At 42.8% G+C, this 13,863-nt stretch overlaps 1 protein-coding gene across 3 annotated transcripts in view; it reads right to left on the reverse strand.

The window, feature by feature from the left end:
• ANKS1A (ankyrin repeat and sterile alpha motif domain containing 1A) overlaps positions 1-13,863 on the reverse strand; it is a 175,043-nt gene that overhangs the window by 97,482 nt on the left and 63,698 nt on the right. For all 3 annotated transcript variants that reach the window (XM_088024027.1, XM_028120671.2, XM_088024028.1), the window contains exons 2-3: positions 7,381-7,461; positions 5,457-5,613 (exon numbers count right to left, since the gene is read on the reverse strand). In XM_088024027.1, the coding sequence (XP_087880153.1) occupies positions 5,457-5,613; positions 7,381-7,461 (238 nt within the window). The remainder of the gene's footprint in view (positions 1-5,456; positions 5,614-7,380; positions 7,462-13,863) is intronic.

A 13,863-nucleotide genomic window follows, 5' to 3' on the forward strand; every position in this document is an offset into this window, starting at 1 on the left:
CAGATGGCAAGTTTAGGAAGACAGGGATCAGCCAAGTGTAAGAAACCAAGAATCAGTGGAATCCAAAAAGAGGCTGCCAAGCAGTAAGTCTGGTTGTTACCAAGAGAAACAAACAACCAAATAAAACAAAGGGTAAGTGGCTTATCTTTCAGGTGAGAGAAAACGATTCCTGCTCTGGATGGAAAGTTGGCCTAGATCAGTGGTTCTCAAACTGGCTTTGTTTTGGAATTACACGGGAACTTAAAAGTAAACTAAGTCCCACCCCAGACTTGCCAAGGTAGCACCTCAAAGGGTAAAGTCCAGGAAGACTATTATTAAAAAGCTTACCAATCTAGCAGGCACCAACTTGACCAAGCAATCGTCTATCAGCGAGACAAACTGACATCATGTGCCTTATAACGTGAAGGAAGGATATAACATCACTCCTGTGGCGTTCCTGCTAAAATTGTAGGGCCTGAATCTAATCAGGAGGAAATATCAGACAAACTCAAACTGAGTGATAGTCTACAAAATGACTGGTCTATATTCTTCAATACCGTCAGTGTCACAGGTCTCTATGGCAATCGCTTAGCGGGTTCAGCTGTTCACTGAAAGGTTGGTGGTTCGGTCCCACCCAGGGATGTCATGTTTGTGGTTCCTAGTCATTAAAGACTAAGAAGGGCTGAGGAATTGTTCCAAATTATGTATGATCCTGGATTGGATCCTATACCAGGGGGGAAAAAAAAAACTGCTCTAAAGGATACTATTGGGGAAATTGGGGAAATCTGAACACAGATTCTACATCAGAGATTCCAGTATTATATCAATATAGAATTTCCTGAATTTGATAACTATACTGTGGTTATACAAGTGAATGCCCTTGTTTTTAGGAGATACATGTTTAAGTATTTGGGGTTAAAGGGTCATGATGTCCATGACTAAGTATCAAACAGTTCATCATCAACTACAGCAACAATACACATATACATTTGAGAGAGACAGAAAAAATATGCATGCAAATGAGACAAAATGTTAACAACTGGTGAATCTAGATGAAGAGTGCAATGCAGTTCACTGCATTATGCTTGCAACTTTTCGTAAATTGAAAATTTTTTCAATATAAAAAGTTTTATAAAAGCTTGCTAGGTGATTCAGACGCAACCAGACAAGCTGATCAGAACGGGAGACAACTGGTCAAGACAGCTTCCGGGTCTCTTCCAGTTCTGAAACTTAATTATTTTTAAGTGTACAGGAAAATGGATCTACCTTAAAACTAATTTGACTATTGCTCACCTTACGATATTCAGACGAAGTTAAAATTATTTTAAAAGGGGGCAAACAATTTTAATAGTTCCACCTTAGCTATGGATGACCTACATTTTAGACTGGTTTATGATGACTTGCTGAAAAAGGAAAGGCTCCATATGTCGAAGAGGAAGATGAAAGCTCATGAAAACCACCTCTGCTCCCAGAACAGGCACTTGAGACTTCTTAATTTCTACAGGTGCCTGACAGGACTTAGCACACAAAACAATTCCCAGACACAATCCAGGTCAATAAAAACCCACTGATTCAGGATAAAACCCAGCGAGGTTAGATACACATCAGCTCAAAGAGTTTGCATTCGTAGCAAAATCCAAACAGCTTTATCCCTTAGAGCAGTTTGCATCATTTGGCTTTCGGGGGGTGGGAAGGAGGCAAAGGGTGGTATTTCCAAAGAGAGAAGTTATGTTCTTATTCCATTTAGACCAATTTTCTTTTTTGTGTGGGAAATCAAGGGATAAAAAAATGGGCTTTTAAGAACCAAAAACTTACCCTTTAATCAGAGTTTTATAAGCTAACTGAACTAACCACCGAGTGGGAAAACAATCACTTCACGGTGCCTCCCCATAAAACAAAACCCTGAATAGACTAATTGAGCAATGTTTCATTGAGCTTCAATCCACCAGTGACAAAGAACAGGTTCCAAAGTGCTGTTTCAGAAACACCACACTGTATATACCCTTTAAAAGTCAGATCTCAAATATTACTAGTTACCAGATAGTTGTACTTAATGTACATTCTCTTATTTAAACTCCAAAACAATCCAGCAAGGTAGATGGTATACTGCACTTTACAGAAGAGGAAACTGAGGCTCACAGAAATTAAGTAACTTATTTTAAGTCAACAAAACCAGTCAGTGGCAGCACGGAATTCAAACTCAGGCCTGACTTGAAAGGCTGTGACCTTTAAGAATTTTCTCCTCTACTACATCAAGTCCAAAAAAAAAGAAAACAAAGATAGGGTATCTTCCTCTTTTGAAAATTAGAAAACAGAATTCAGAGAGAGAGGGCCAAACAAAAGCTAATGTGTTCCACTACCCCAAATCAAACTGCTTCTCTGCCATTAAGGCCTGACAGCTAATCCATGGCCCACAGAGGCTGCCTAGATCCAGCCCTCGGTTCGCTAAATCAGCATTTCTCAAAGAATTATCTGCCTTGCATTTGGAAACATGCAGAAGTACCTTAATATTTCTCTTCCCTGAGGCAACTGTATTCAGAGCAAGGGAAAGGTAGCTAATGTGACTAACCCACTGACTCAACCAAACTCCAGACTGCTGCCAAAAAGCAAACCTCTCCTAAATGAAAACTCAGGTCAAAACCAGCAGGTGAAAGCACCGAGGAGAGAGGCTAACCATCCCCAACCCACAAGCTCTGCCTCCTGGTGTGGTGAAGGCTGGGGGGTCTGGGCAGTTAATCACCAGGCCTAACAGGGCCACTACTTGCCCCAGCCTCACAGGGAGGGAGACTCAAGACCAGTGCCCTGCTTGACCCTGCGACTTCATTTCCTATTTCAGAGCCCTTCCCAGGGCCAAGAGTGACCAAGCAGTAAGAGAAGCTAATAGCTGGGGAGAAGCAACGGAGGCTTTAAAGTCCCAGGCAGAAGTGCACAAACTCAAGGAAATGAGGAGGGAGCCAGAAAGGACAGCTTTTAAGAGTAAAATGGAGTCCCCAAACCCCTTCCCCAACACCTCCACTATGAGCTTATTGAAAATGAGATTCCACTTCAAAAGAAATAGAGAAAGCAGAGTAAAAACATTTTTTTAATCCAGTTAGTACAATTTATTCATTTTTCTGTGTTTATTAAAAAGTAAGCTAATATGTTTGACATCTCTTAATTGAATTTTTCTTTCTTCAATTTAAATTATTTTAGCAATCACAATGGTAAATTATGCATATAATATGGTTCCTTCTCTTTCCCCATTTCGGCCATTTCTAAGCTTTTCAGACATTCCAGGAAAAGCACCCAACCTTTCCAGAATTAGCATGGGTTTTAAAAATAAAACTCAAACCCACTGGAGCTGCAGTTTCCCATTCCCAGACAAGCCAAAAGCAGATGGGCTGAAGCAGACAATAGTCAGGGTGATGATGAGGAGCCTGAGCGGACAAGAGTGGAAGCCAGAGAGGACCAAAGAGGGAGTGCAGCTTGGAGAAATGATGCAGAGAAATCCTGGCAGCAACGTACACACCTTGGCATTGATATAAGGGTCAAAGGGGCCGTACTTTTTGAATTCTTTGATCTCAAGAGCATTCTATAAAAAGGAGAGGAAAAGAAAATGTGATGATAAAATGGACGAAATATATCAAAGCAAAGCCCAGCCTTGAGGGGGCCCAACATGAGAACAACCTGGATCTGCGCTCTGGGTTCCTGGAAAGGAAGTGAATGGGGAAGGCAGGCTCGAGGGCACAGCACTCATCACCCGCTCTTATCCAAGCATCCAACTGGAGCTTCATTCAGTGTGGTACTACTACTTAGAGCCATTAGGTTCTTCCAGCTATTACAAACGTCTTGCCCAGCCCCTGCCCCACCCACCTGCCTGCCACATACTCAGAACACTGGGTGGGTGTCCCACCTATCAGTGGATACTCCAAGGCGGGAGGCAGCTGTGAGCAGGACAAGCTAGCACACTCAAGTGGCCCAAAAATCCAAGCAGCTGTGTTCCAAGGCAAAAGTGAGCAAAGACAGGATCGGAAATGGTTGCCAAAAATTTCTTAAACGAGAAGGACTTTAATGGGTGACTAGTTTGTTCAACATTGAGGAATATTAGTCAAAAGCAAACTTCCTTATAAATTTCCTCCAGTTAAGAGAAATTACAATCAGTTTAGCCAGGAGGAGTAAAACTGCATTTAGATTCTGAAGCAGCAATTCTAGAGACAATTTTCATTCTTTAATGTTATAACACAAACATCCTCATTGATGATCTTAAATTTCTGTGGCTTATCTATCCAGAAAATACAGCTTGAAAGGGGAAAGGGAGGCTGATGAACAGCTATACACACACAATCTCCAAACTGAAAGATCTGAGAGCATTGCTTTAATTTTCTCAAACCTCAGAGTGAAGCTGCCCTTCTCTGAGTCAGTCATGCTCCTAACAGCTCACTGAGAGTGTGCATAGCCTTGCTGACAGATGGGCTGGCAAGAATGATTTTCTATTTTTTGAGGCATAACCCTGATCTAATCCTATAGGTAATTTAACAATCTCCTCTCAGCAAAGTCATTAAGAAAATAGTCCTGGGCTTACTGAGAAAGAGCAGCCTCTCTCTCTCATTCAAGCAACTAAGAAAAGGACCTGCTTCGATTCAGAGCAGTGAGGAAAACAGAATGGCCTGTCACACAGGGAAAGCCCATCTCCTCTCAAATGGACACACGATCTCAGACCCAAACCAAAGGAAACTGCATCTTATGAGGATTGTCTAGAACCTGCATAAAGTAAGTATAACTTTTCCAAAGGAATCAATGTAAAAAAAGAGGAGATACGGTCTCACAGTACCTAAATCCATGGCCATTTTAAGGTATTTTTGCTCAAATGCTGCCTTTTTTCTTTATTTTCTAAGAATTATCTCTGCTTTGTAAAAGCATGGTCACTCTTAAGTTGACCTTAGAGGACATCATGTAAATGATTTTCATTCTGCTGAATCACCTCTGACCCCTGAGCTTACTCAGATGTTTTTGTGAGCTCCTTTTTCAGTCCCAGGATGCGTCCTTCCACTTCTGGCAGCTGTGATGTAAGGAAAACACAGCAGGGTTCACGCAGCACTGATGTGCACTGCACCGGGAGGACTGCTATTTACCGGCTACAGTTGCACTGCCATGTTGATGGCGTAAGCACAACTTGTAATTAATTAAGCCTGCTGGTGTGAAATGGCCTCTAAGCAATTTTACGGGATTTGTATTATTTCCCATTTTGCACACGAGGTACGTAGATCTTTATTATAGCACTACTCCAAATCTGCACGATTCAAATGCATATAAAATGCATCCTTGGGGTATAAGATCTCCCTGATGCCCTTGGAGGAGTGGCGCCAGGACAGGGAGGAAGCCTTTGTAGGGCCTGGAAGAGCTGGTTCCCTGAGATCTGTGCTATGGAACTGAAACAGTGCTGGGGCCGCCACGGTCTGGCTATAGCTGAAGGGAAGAACGCTTCTCTTCCTTCCGACCTGTTCGTTGACTCTGGTGTGTGAGGGCCCTTGATGGATGAGCAACCGCACTATCTGGGCATCTCCTTTCCAGGCTGCCAAGTGCAGAGGGTAACAGCCTTTGGAATCAGCCACATTGGTCAATGCATCGTTCCTCAGAAGAACCTCAACCACATCCCTAGAAGGCAAAAATCAATCATGAGTTTGCAGAACTCAGAACTCTTTCCTACTAATAGCTCTTCACATTTGGGTAGCGTGAAGCCCTTTTCAGATATTACCCCACTCGACTCCCTTCTCTCTACCTGAGCTCATCACCCAGTCTCTTCCTTTTATTCCATGAGCTATGTATACAGCTGCTGACATGCGGCTGAAATATCTTGAGCCAAACGACACTGACTCAGCACCTCACCATTTCTCCAGGCTTTCTAGACAATCCACCTATATTCCATTATTTTGAAAACGTCTGGTCCCCTTGTCTAAACCTTGCAGTGTTTCCTTGTTTGTGATGTTTAAACAGCATTCAGGGATAAAATTTACATAAAAGTAGTCATGCAAGACAAATATCATTATTCACCACATTATTCAGAGCATTTAGTGATGTGGGAGCTAAAAGAAGACAGGCAGAGTAGAATTAAAGTTGCTGCAAACATAAGCCAGACACATATGGTGTCATTTGATATATCCAGAAAGAAGGGCTTGGCTTTCTTCTTGGTGACACCTCTAATTAAGCAGATACAAATTATATAATTATCCCCATGCACATGAGGTCAAAGAAAATCCCCACTGTAAATAAAAACAGCATCTGGAGATAAGCTTGGCTAACAAGCTGCAGTCATTTAAGTTCAAGATTCACTTTAATTCAGGTTACCCCCCTAGTTATGGGGGGAGGGTCTCCACAGAGCCCTTGTTAGCTTTGTCTAAGATGGCCATAGAAAAGACATAAGGATCACATTCAATATATTTCAGAAAAGTTGAATGTAGAAGGAAACAATCATCACCTCTTTTTTGGCACATCAGAGTCCATCAGGCTGGGCCAAATACCGCACAAGTGATGTGGAATACCACAAGGTAGTGAGGGCCCTGCTCCTTGCTCAGCAAAATCGAAAATGATTCCAATAATCCCTCCTCATGAAAACTAAATTTCTACTTCTTATCTCCTAGAGTATGATGCCTCAAACTCTCCTTACCACCCTCTGTGCTGCTACACTCTGGTTTCCATTCTTCCACATCCTGGCAAATCTACTCACTGTACTCCATGACTCTGCCTGCCCCTGGGCTGAGCCATCACATTCTCTCTCACATGGAGGGCAGTGCCCTCTGGAAAAGGCCGCCAAACCATTTAAACCTACGTCATCTTCTCTCACACTCCCCCCAAAGCACAGTTTCTCCAGAAAACTTTCTGCATAAATCCCATCCAATAACTACTAACCAATACCTAGGAGAATTAAATAGGCCATATGATTTATGTATTTTTCCCCTTAAAAAAGGCTCTTGTTGTCTACAAGGCTAACTGTATGAGGGAGAATGGCAAGCCAAAAGAGTAAATAAATAACTACTTTAACAGAAAGGAAGTTTCTTATGACCACTCAATCTATTTTCAGGTCACAAAGGTGCTGGTTCCCTAAGAGATTATCCAGCCCCTTTATGATCTGGCTGCCCCAAATGTGACCTTCATATTCAGATCACTGTGTGGCACTACGCCATTTCAAAGCAGAAAAGGTAAAACTTAACCTTTGGATGAAGTTTTTTGGGGGATGGAGTAGGGAAGGGTGCTTAAATTATATACTAACAAGAGACTCAGGAACTCTGGATGGACTGAATTTAGTTTGTTTTTCCCTGTTCCTCAACATTACTGCTTAGTAATCCTTTATAGAAACCAAGAAAAGACAATCCAAAGGCCTGGGTTCTGGAGGGTAGGGCAGGAATATAGCACATTAATACTTACTTATGGCCATTCAAAGCAGCATGGTGTAGAGGTGTATACCCAGTGCTGTCAACACAGTTCACATTTGGTCCTCTCCAGATGCTATAGAGGGGGAAAAACAGAAAAAAGAAAACTGAAGTCACAAACCAAATTTAGAACCAGCTAAATGCTTAGAAAAGAATCCTCTGTGGTGTTTAACCAAACTAGTTACATCCACATGACTCCTGATAAAGGACAGCAGCTATTTACTACAGAAATGCATAACACTGACAATACACAATCGTTTGCTGAAAGGGAGTCAGGCGTCAAGATAACAATATCATTTAAGAGCTTGCTCTTTTGTACCCTTCTCATCTTTTTTTTTAATTTTTTAAATTGAATCCATTTTCTTCTTCAGGCATATGTTTGAACTCTGCTCTATAAGCCAATGAAGTATTACATTTTCTTTTGTGTATTTTTTTTTTCAGTAAACTCTACCCCCAATGTGGAGTTCAAACCCACAAAGCCAAGAGCAAAAGTTGCACGCTCTACGGACTGAGCCAGCCAGGCATCCCATGTACCCTTCTCATTTTTAATGACATTATTCACTCAGTATGGGACTCGTGCCTCTAAATACTCCCGGGATTGTAAGAACAGTTCATTGAAGGGTCATCAAAAATACCACCATTCAGCCAGTCACAGGTATTGAACACCCACCTCTACACTGGTGACTGAAGACTTAAGAGAGACTTCAATATAGACCTACAGGTAATCTGAATGATTTGACCAGCAAGAACCAAGATGAAAGACCCACATTAATAAAAGCACCAGGACACATGTATTAAGATGTAAGAGACAGGGGCGCCTGGGTGGCTCAGTCAGTGGAGCATATGACTCTTGATCTCAGGGTTGTGAGATTGAGCCCCACACTGGGTGTAGAGATTACTTAAAAATAAAATTTAAAACAACAAAACAACACACTACTTTTCACCAATCAGACTGACAAAAATGAGAATAAAAGGTATTTATAAAGATCAGGAAAACAAGCACTCTTATATACCACTGGTATGAGTTTGAATTGGTGAATTCCTCTGGGAAGACAATTTGGCAGCATCCACCAAACCAAAAATAGGCACTCACTTTGAGCCAGCATTTCCACTTCCTGGCAGCTATTCAACAGAAACAGTTGTACACACGCACAAAGATACATGCTTGTACAGGACTGCTTTGCTGTGAGAGCAAAAACTAAACACTTCATGTCCATTAATAGGTGGGCAGTTAAATGCCAGGTATGCCCATATGATGAATTATTATTACATAACCATTAACAACAACAACCACAACAAGGTAAAGAAAACAAGTTGGACCTATATGTCCCGACGTAGAAAGATTTCCCAAGACATACCGTGCTATGGGTAAGTGAAAAAAAGTAGTCATTGTGTAGTACACAAAACAGGAGCCCTTGCTTTCGAAGTGTGTATGTACATGCACATACGGTGAATGGTGATGGGAAGAGAGCTCACCAAGTGCTGCCAGTGGTTACCTCTGGGAAAGGAAATGTGCGTTGGGGGACACTACAGATGGTAGAAAGGGACTCTCATGTTCTGCTCTGCATTTTACCACACTGTTTAAAACACAATGAGAATGCAGTTGAGTATTTTTGTAATAATTTTTTAAAAGAAAGAGGGGAAAGAACCTGTGCACAGGGAAAAGAAAACCAAGAAAAACATCAAACTGTTACTAATAAATGGTTGTATATGTGTGACCTGGGCCACTTTAATGAGCATGTCTACATTAGGTTTAAAATCTTAAGATAAATTTTAAGTGAAAAGAGAAGATAGGCATGCTTTGGTATCCAGGTTATTCGTTCATTGTCAATTAAGGATGCTGGTGACGGTCAGGAGCCTGAGGTACATCGTGGCATCCCCATCCTCCACTGAGCTTGGATTCCTACAGCACCTTCCAAACAAAGAGTTAAAAGCAATTATATCTGTCACATGCATACATAACCTCATTTTCTAAATCAAAAATTATATACCTGTGCCTGGCAATGATGAGAATGACAGAAAGTGAAATGGGTCTGGGAAAACTAGGAGGTACAGTTTTCATACTCATTTTCAAACTGACCCACCAGACAAAACATCGTCATTCTATTAAAAAATAGGTGACACTAAGAATCAAAAAACAAATTATTGGCCCCAAGTCAGTGGCAGATCCCAAACTCCCATTCATAGAGCTCTGGGCATTTGGCTGAAGAAGGACTTTACGACCTAACTGGGATGACAAGAGGAGGTAAAGATGCAGTAGTACAAGGCTGGAATAACAATCCAACAGCAAGATGACTAGAATAAACCAACAGGAGCTGGGAAAAAGAAAATATCAGTAATGGGTCAGGCAGTCAGGAGCACAGGTTTGTCAGCCCTGAAGACTCCACTAGGAATCTGCTAGCTCCTCAATGATCTCAATCCAGGTCCCAAAGTAACCTGAAAACTAAGACTTAAACCGCCCTCACTTTAAAAAAAAAAAAAAAAAAAAGTCAGGACTGAGCAAGTCTTTCACTCTCTAACTTTTACCTCCACATCTCTGGTCTAGAGGTGATTAAGCTTAGATATCCTTTACCAGCACTAAAACTGCCTCAAAACAATTTGAAAGGACGAGGAAGAAAGACAAGGACTTCCCTGCATAAAGCTGCAACGTTTCCAACCAGTAAGGTCTACCCACCTCCCTTGCTTTTTCTCTAACTAGCATTTCCTCTGAACGCCCATCTGGAAATTTGGGGGAATGGGGAATATATTAAATAACACCTAAATGAAAACAGAGAACTGAATCTCCCTGCTTGGAATTTTCGCTTCACACAGGATGGTAGTAATATCCCCCTCCACCCAAGTTTCTTCCTTTTTGGCAGCCCAAGAAAAGAGCTATTTACAATCTGGGTCTTCCTCTCTATCACAGCTGTCCTATTAGGTTTTTCTAAGACAGTAAATGCCACAGGGCTGCTCACCAACAAACAAAAGCAAAACACAATGCGCCAAGAAAACCAGAGGGAAGGAAAATAGTCCAGGAGATTCTTAAACCAGATTATACAGAAATGTAGGTTCTATGTAGATTATACAGAAATGTAGCTGCTGTCTTTGATTCATAGAACAAACCCTCACACGACCCTTTGGTGCGTCTCAGAGGAGTCCCAGTGATCCCACGTGAAGCACCTACAGAACCCCGGTTAAGAGCTGAGACTCCAGTTAGCTGCCTCTGCCACTTGTCAGTTGCAGGCCAAGTCAGTTAATCCTTCAAATCTTGCTCTGCATCTGCAAGTTCTACTATGATAGGCTCCCCAGGGCTTCAACGGCTCATGGAAACTAGAACTAAACTGGTTTGAACCAGTTTAATAGCATTAGGGTTGAGAAGCCAAAGACGTGTCACAGCAACCCAACCCCACGGACATGATGCTGGAGCACAGCAAGGCTTGCCGTCTGGGTCTCAGAAGCACCTACATTTGGAGAAGGCATCTAAAGACTGGAGAGGGCAAGGAAGAAGAGGGCTAATGAGAACCTGTGGCTTTTGAGTCCCACCTCAAAGGCCTCTCTCCGTCCATTTACAAACGGGACTACACATTGATCCACGGCAGGTGGCAAGCTGGATCTGGAGGCAGTGATGAGTAACAGGCCAGCCATACAGACACAGCCCACTCTATACAGTGGGGTAGGTGCTGACTGAGGGCCTGCTCATGGGGCTATTTGTGCATGTATTCAATAGATAAGTGAAGTGTGCCCTCTATGTGCCAGGCACTACTCCAGGGCCTGGAAACGCAAATGGGAAAAGACAAAGTCTCTGCCTTCATGGATCGCGAATCTGGAGGGAAGGAAAGTGAGCAAATAAACAAATAAATAGAAATATGTTGGCAGGTAATGGTAAGTGCCATAAAGAAACAAAGGAAACAGATCAAGCAAAGTAAGAGAATTAAATGTGACGGGGTGACACTTTAAATAAGGTACTCAGGAAAGATTTCTTCAAGAAGGTGACCCTGGAGAAGAGATATGAGTGAAGTGAAGGAAGGCACAGTGTGGGTGTCTGGGGAAGACAGGTAGAGTGGGCATCAGATGCAAACGGCCTGAGCAGGAGCAGGCCTGACATGCGGCTGGAGAGCAAGGAGGAGCAGAGGGCTCTGCCTGGAGGGAACAGGCTTATGGAGGCCACCCAGGGGAGCGGAGGTCAGCAAGCGTCCATAAGCATTGACTATAGGTCGAGCTCTGGGGAAAGATACGAAGTCCACACTGAAGGAGAGGGGGAACACTTTCCAAGCAAGAGGAAGGGGCACAGACTCTAAAGTCCAAACCACAATGATCAGACACTAAATTCTAAAAGGGAATCAGGGTTCCTCCTATCTGAATTAAAAGGTCCATCGACAACACCCATATTTAAATCTACATATCACTCTTCAGACCTAGCAAAACTCAGGCAAAAACCTGAGGCAAAATTGCTGAAGTCTCTGTGAAACCGAACAAGAACAGCAGAAAATACACGGAGACACTTACTCTAGCCAGCACAGAAAGTGGCCCGATTCAAGTGTGCGCTGGTCCATGACACCTTTCCTGACGGCATGGGCTGATACTAATCTCACCCACCTCAGATTTTTCCAGATCATCTATGGCACCTTCACCACCACATTTATCATATCTGACCTTGAACCACTGTGAATTCTTTAAGCTGCTCATCCACACCATGTATTTTAAGCTCTTTAGGGAAATCCCTCATGTTTCCAAGAGCACAGCACTATGCAGGGAATTGTCTTAGGGCCACCAGTATGCAACTTCTAACACTAGGTTTTTACCAACCTGCTACTTAAATACGACATGGTCTCTATGCAGTAACAGACTTGCTACACCTGTATCTATTAAAAATGGCAACAGTCTCTTGCCGGGACAAAGAAGAATACTGCATTTGAGATGTCTGTCCATAAAACAGAGACAGAAGAACCCTAAGTTAGAATCAAACTGCTCAGCCCATTTTCATCTGTGACTACTCTATGGAATACAATTTCAGGACCCAACGATAACCGTAAAGTGGCTCTCTGCTAGCAGTCAGCTTGCTTCATGTGGTTGCCCAGCTACTTAACTGCTTACTCTACGCAGACAAGTAATGGCATCTCAGTGGGCCGGCCAAGTGTCCAATCCAGTTCAATTCAATAAATGTTTATGCACTACCTTCCATATGCCAGGGTGCTCCAGTCTCCACCCTTGAGTAGAGTGGGGAAGTCAGACAAGTAAACAAATGACAATACCAAATGGTGTGTGACATCCTGGGAAGGAAGTACGCACAGGGTAGCTTATAGGGAAATGGAAATATGGGAGGCGTTGCAGAAGGGGAGATAGTGGGGCAGAGCCTTAAAGCTTAGAAGGAATCCACCAGACAGAAGAAACAAAGAGGAAACACCTAAATTCAAGCTCTCCCAAGTCATCCCAGCAAACTGGGGCACAGACAAGTGACTGTGAGGGGCCGGAGCACGTGAGTGAAAGGATGGTGGATGAGAGCAAGGAGGGGCGGGCAGAGCCAAACCATGAAGGGTCTGGGAAACTACCGAAGTTCTGGGTGGGGAATAATCAGATGTATGTCTTAGAGAAATCCTTCTGTTGACAGTTGGAAGATGGGAGCCTAGATGGCTAACTGATTATTCACCATGCTGTTGTGATGGCCTGATATAGTTCAGAATTTGAAAAAAAAAAATCATTATGCTAAGCAGTTGTGTAGATGATGGAGACGAAGAGGTGTATGACCAGATCCAAGGAGCTCGGCTGGAAGTAAGCAATTCAGGCATGAAGTGAGGACTGGAATGAAGGCGGTCGTAAGGAGGACAGAGGAAAAAGGACAGAATCAATGGACAAGACAGAATCTGGGGACTAAATCAGGGTGGGGGCATAGGAGTGGGTGAGAAGTGAAAAACTCATGGACAATGAGAGTAAATTCAGGAGGAAAACCAGGGTCGCTCTGTTTAGTGATGATGATGTTATGAGGCAGGGGAGGAAAAGAGAGGAGGGAGAGAAAGTTTTGTATTGGATTAGTTAGGGCTGAAATAAACTTGGTCTCCCACACATAGATGTCCAGGCAGCAGGTGCATATGAGGGTCTGGAACGCCCTGTGTTGGTTACATAGTTAGTTTAAAAGGATAATGTTCAAGGGTTGACATGCATGCGTGTTCCCCATATTTGACCCCTACAACCATATTATGGAGTAGGAAAGTACAGAGTGCTGTTTTCATCTTATAGGTAAGAAAACTGAAGTTCAAATGACTTGCTCATCATCATATAGCTAATTCATGTGGCACTGAAACAAAATCTCATGTTTGACTGCTAGTGCATGTTTTTTCCAGTTTTTCCAGGATCTTGAACTTGATTGTTGAGAGAAAACAACTTGGAGTTCTGTGGGTCTCCTCCTGCATTGATTCTCAGGAGGTCAAAGACTCTGAGAGCACCAAGTCAGGAAAGGGCCTTCTCTAGCACTGGCTCTTTGAAGAGAGAGCAATGGCAATAC

Source organism: Eumetopias jubatus, unplaced genomic scaffold (assembly GCF_037043125.1).
Source record: "Eumetopias jubatus isolate StellerSeaLion01/CBP00866 unplaced genomic scaffold, mEumJub1_p1.0 scaffold_6, whole genome shotgun sequence".
Taxonomy (NCBI): Eukaryota; Metazoa; Chordata; class Mammalia; order Carnivora; family Otariidae; genus Eumetopias; species Eumetopias jubatus.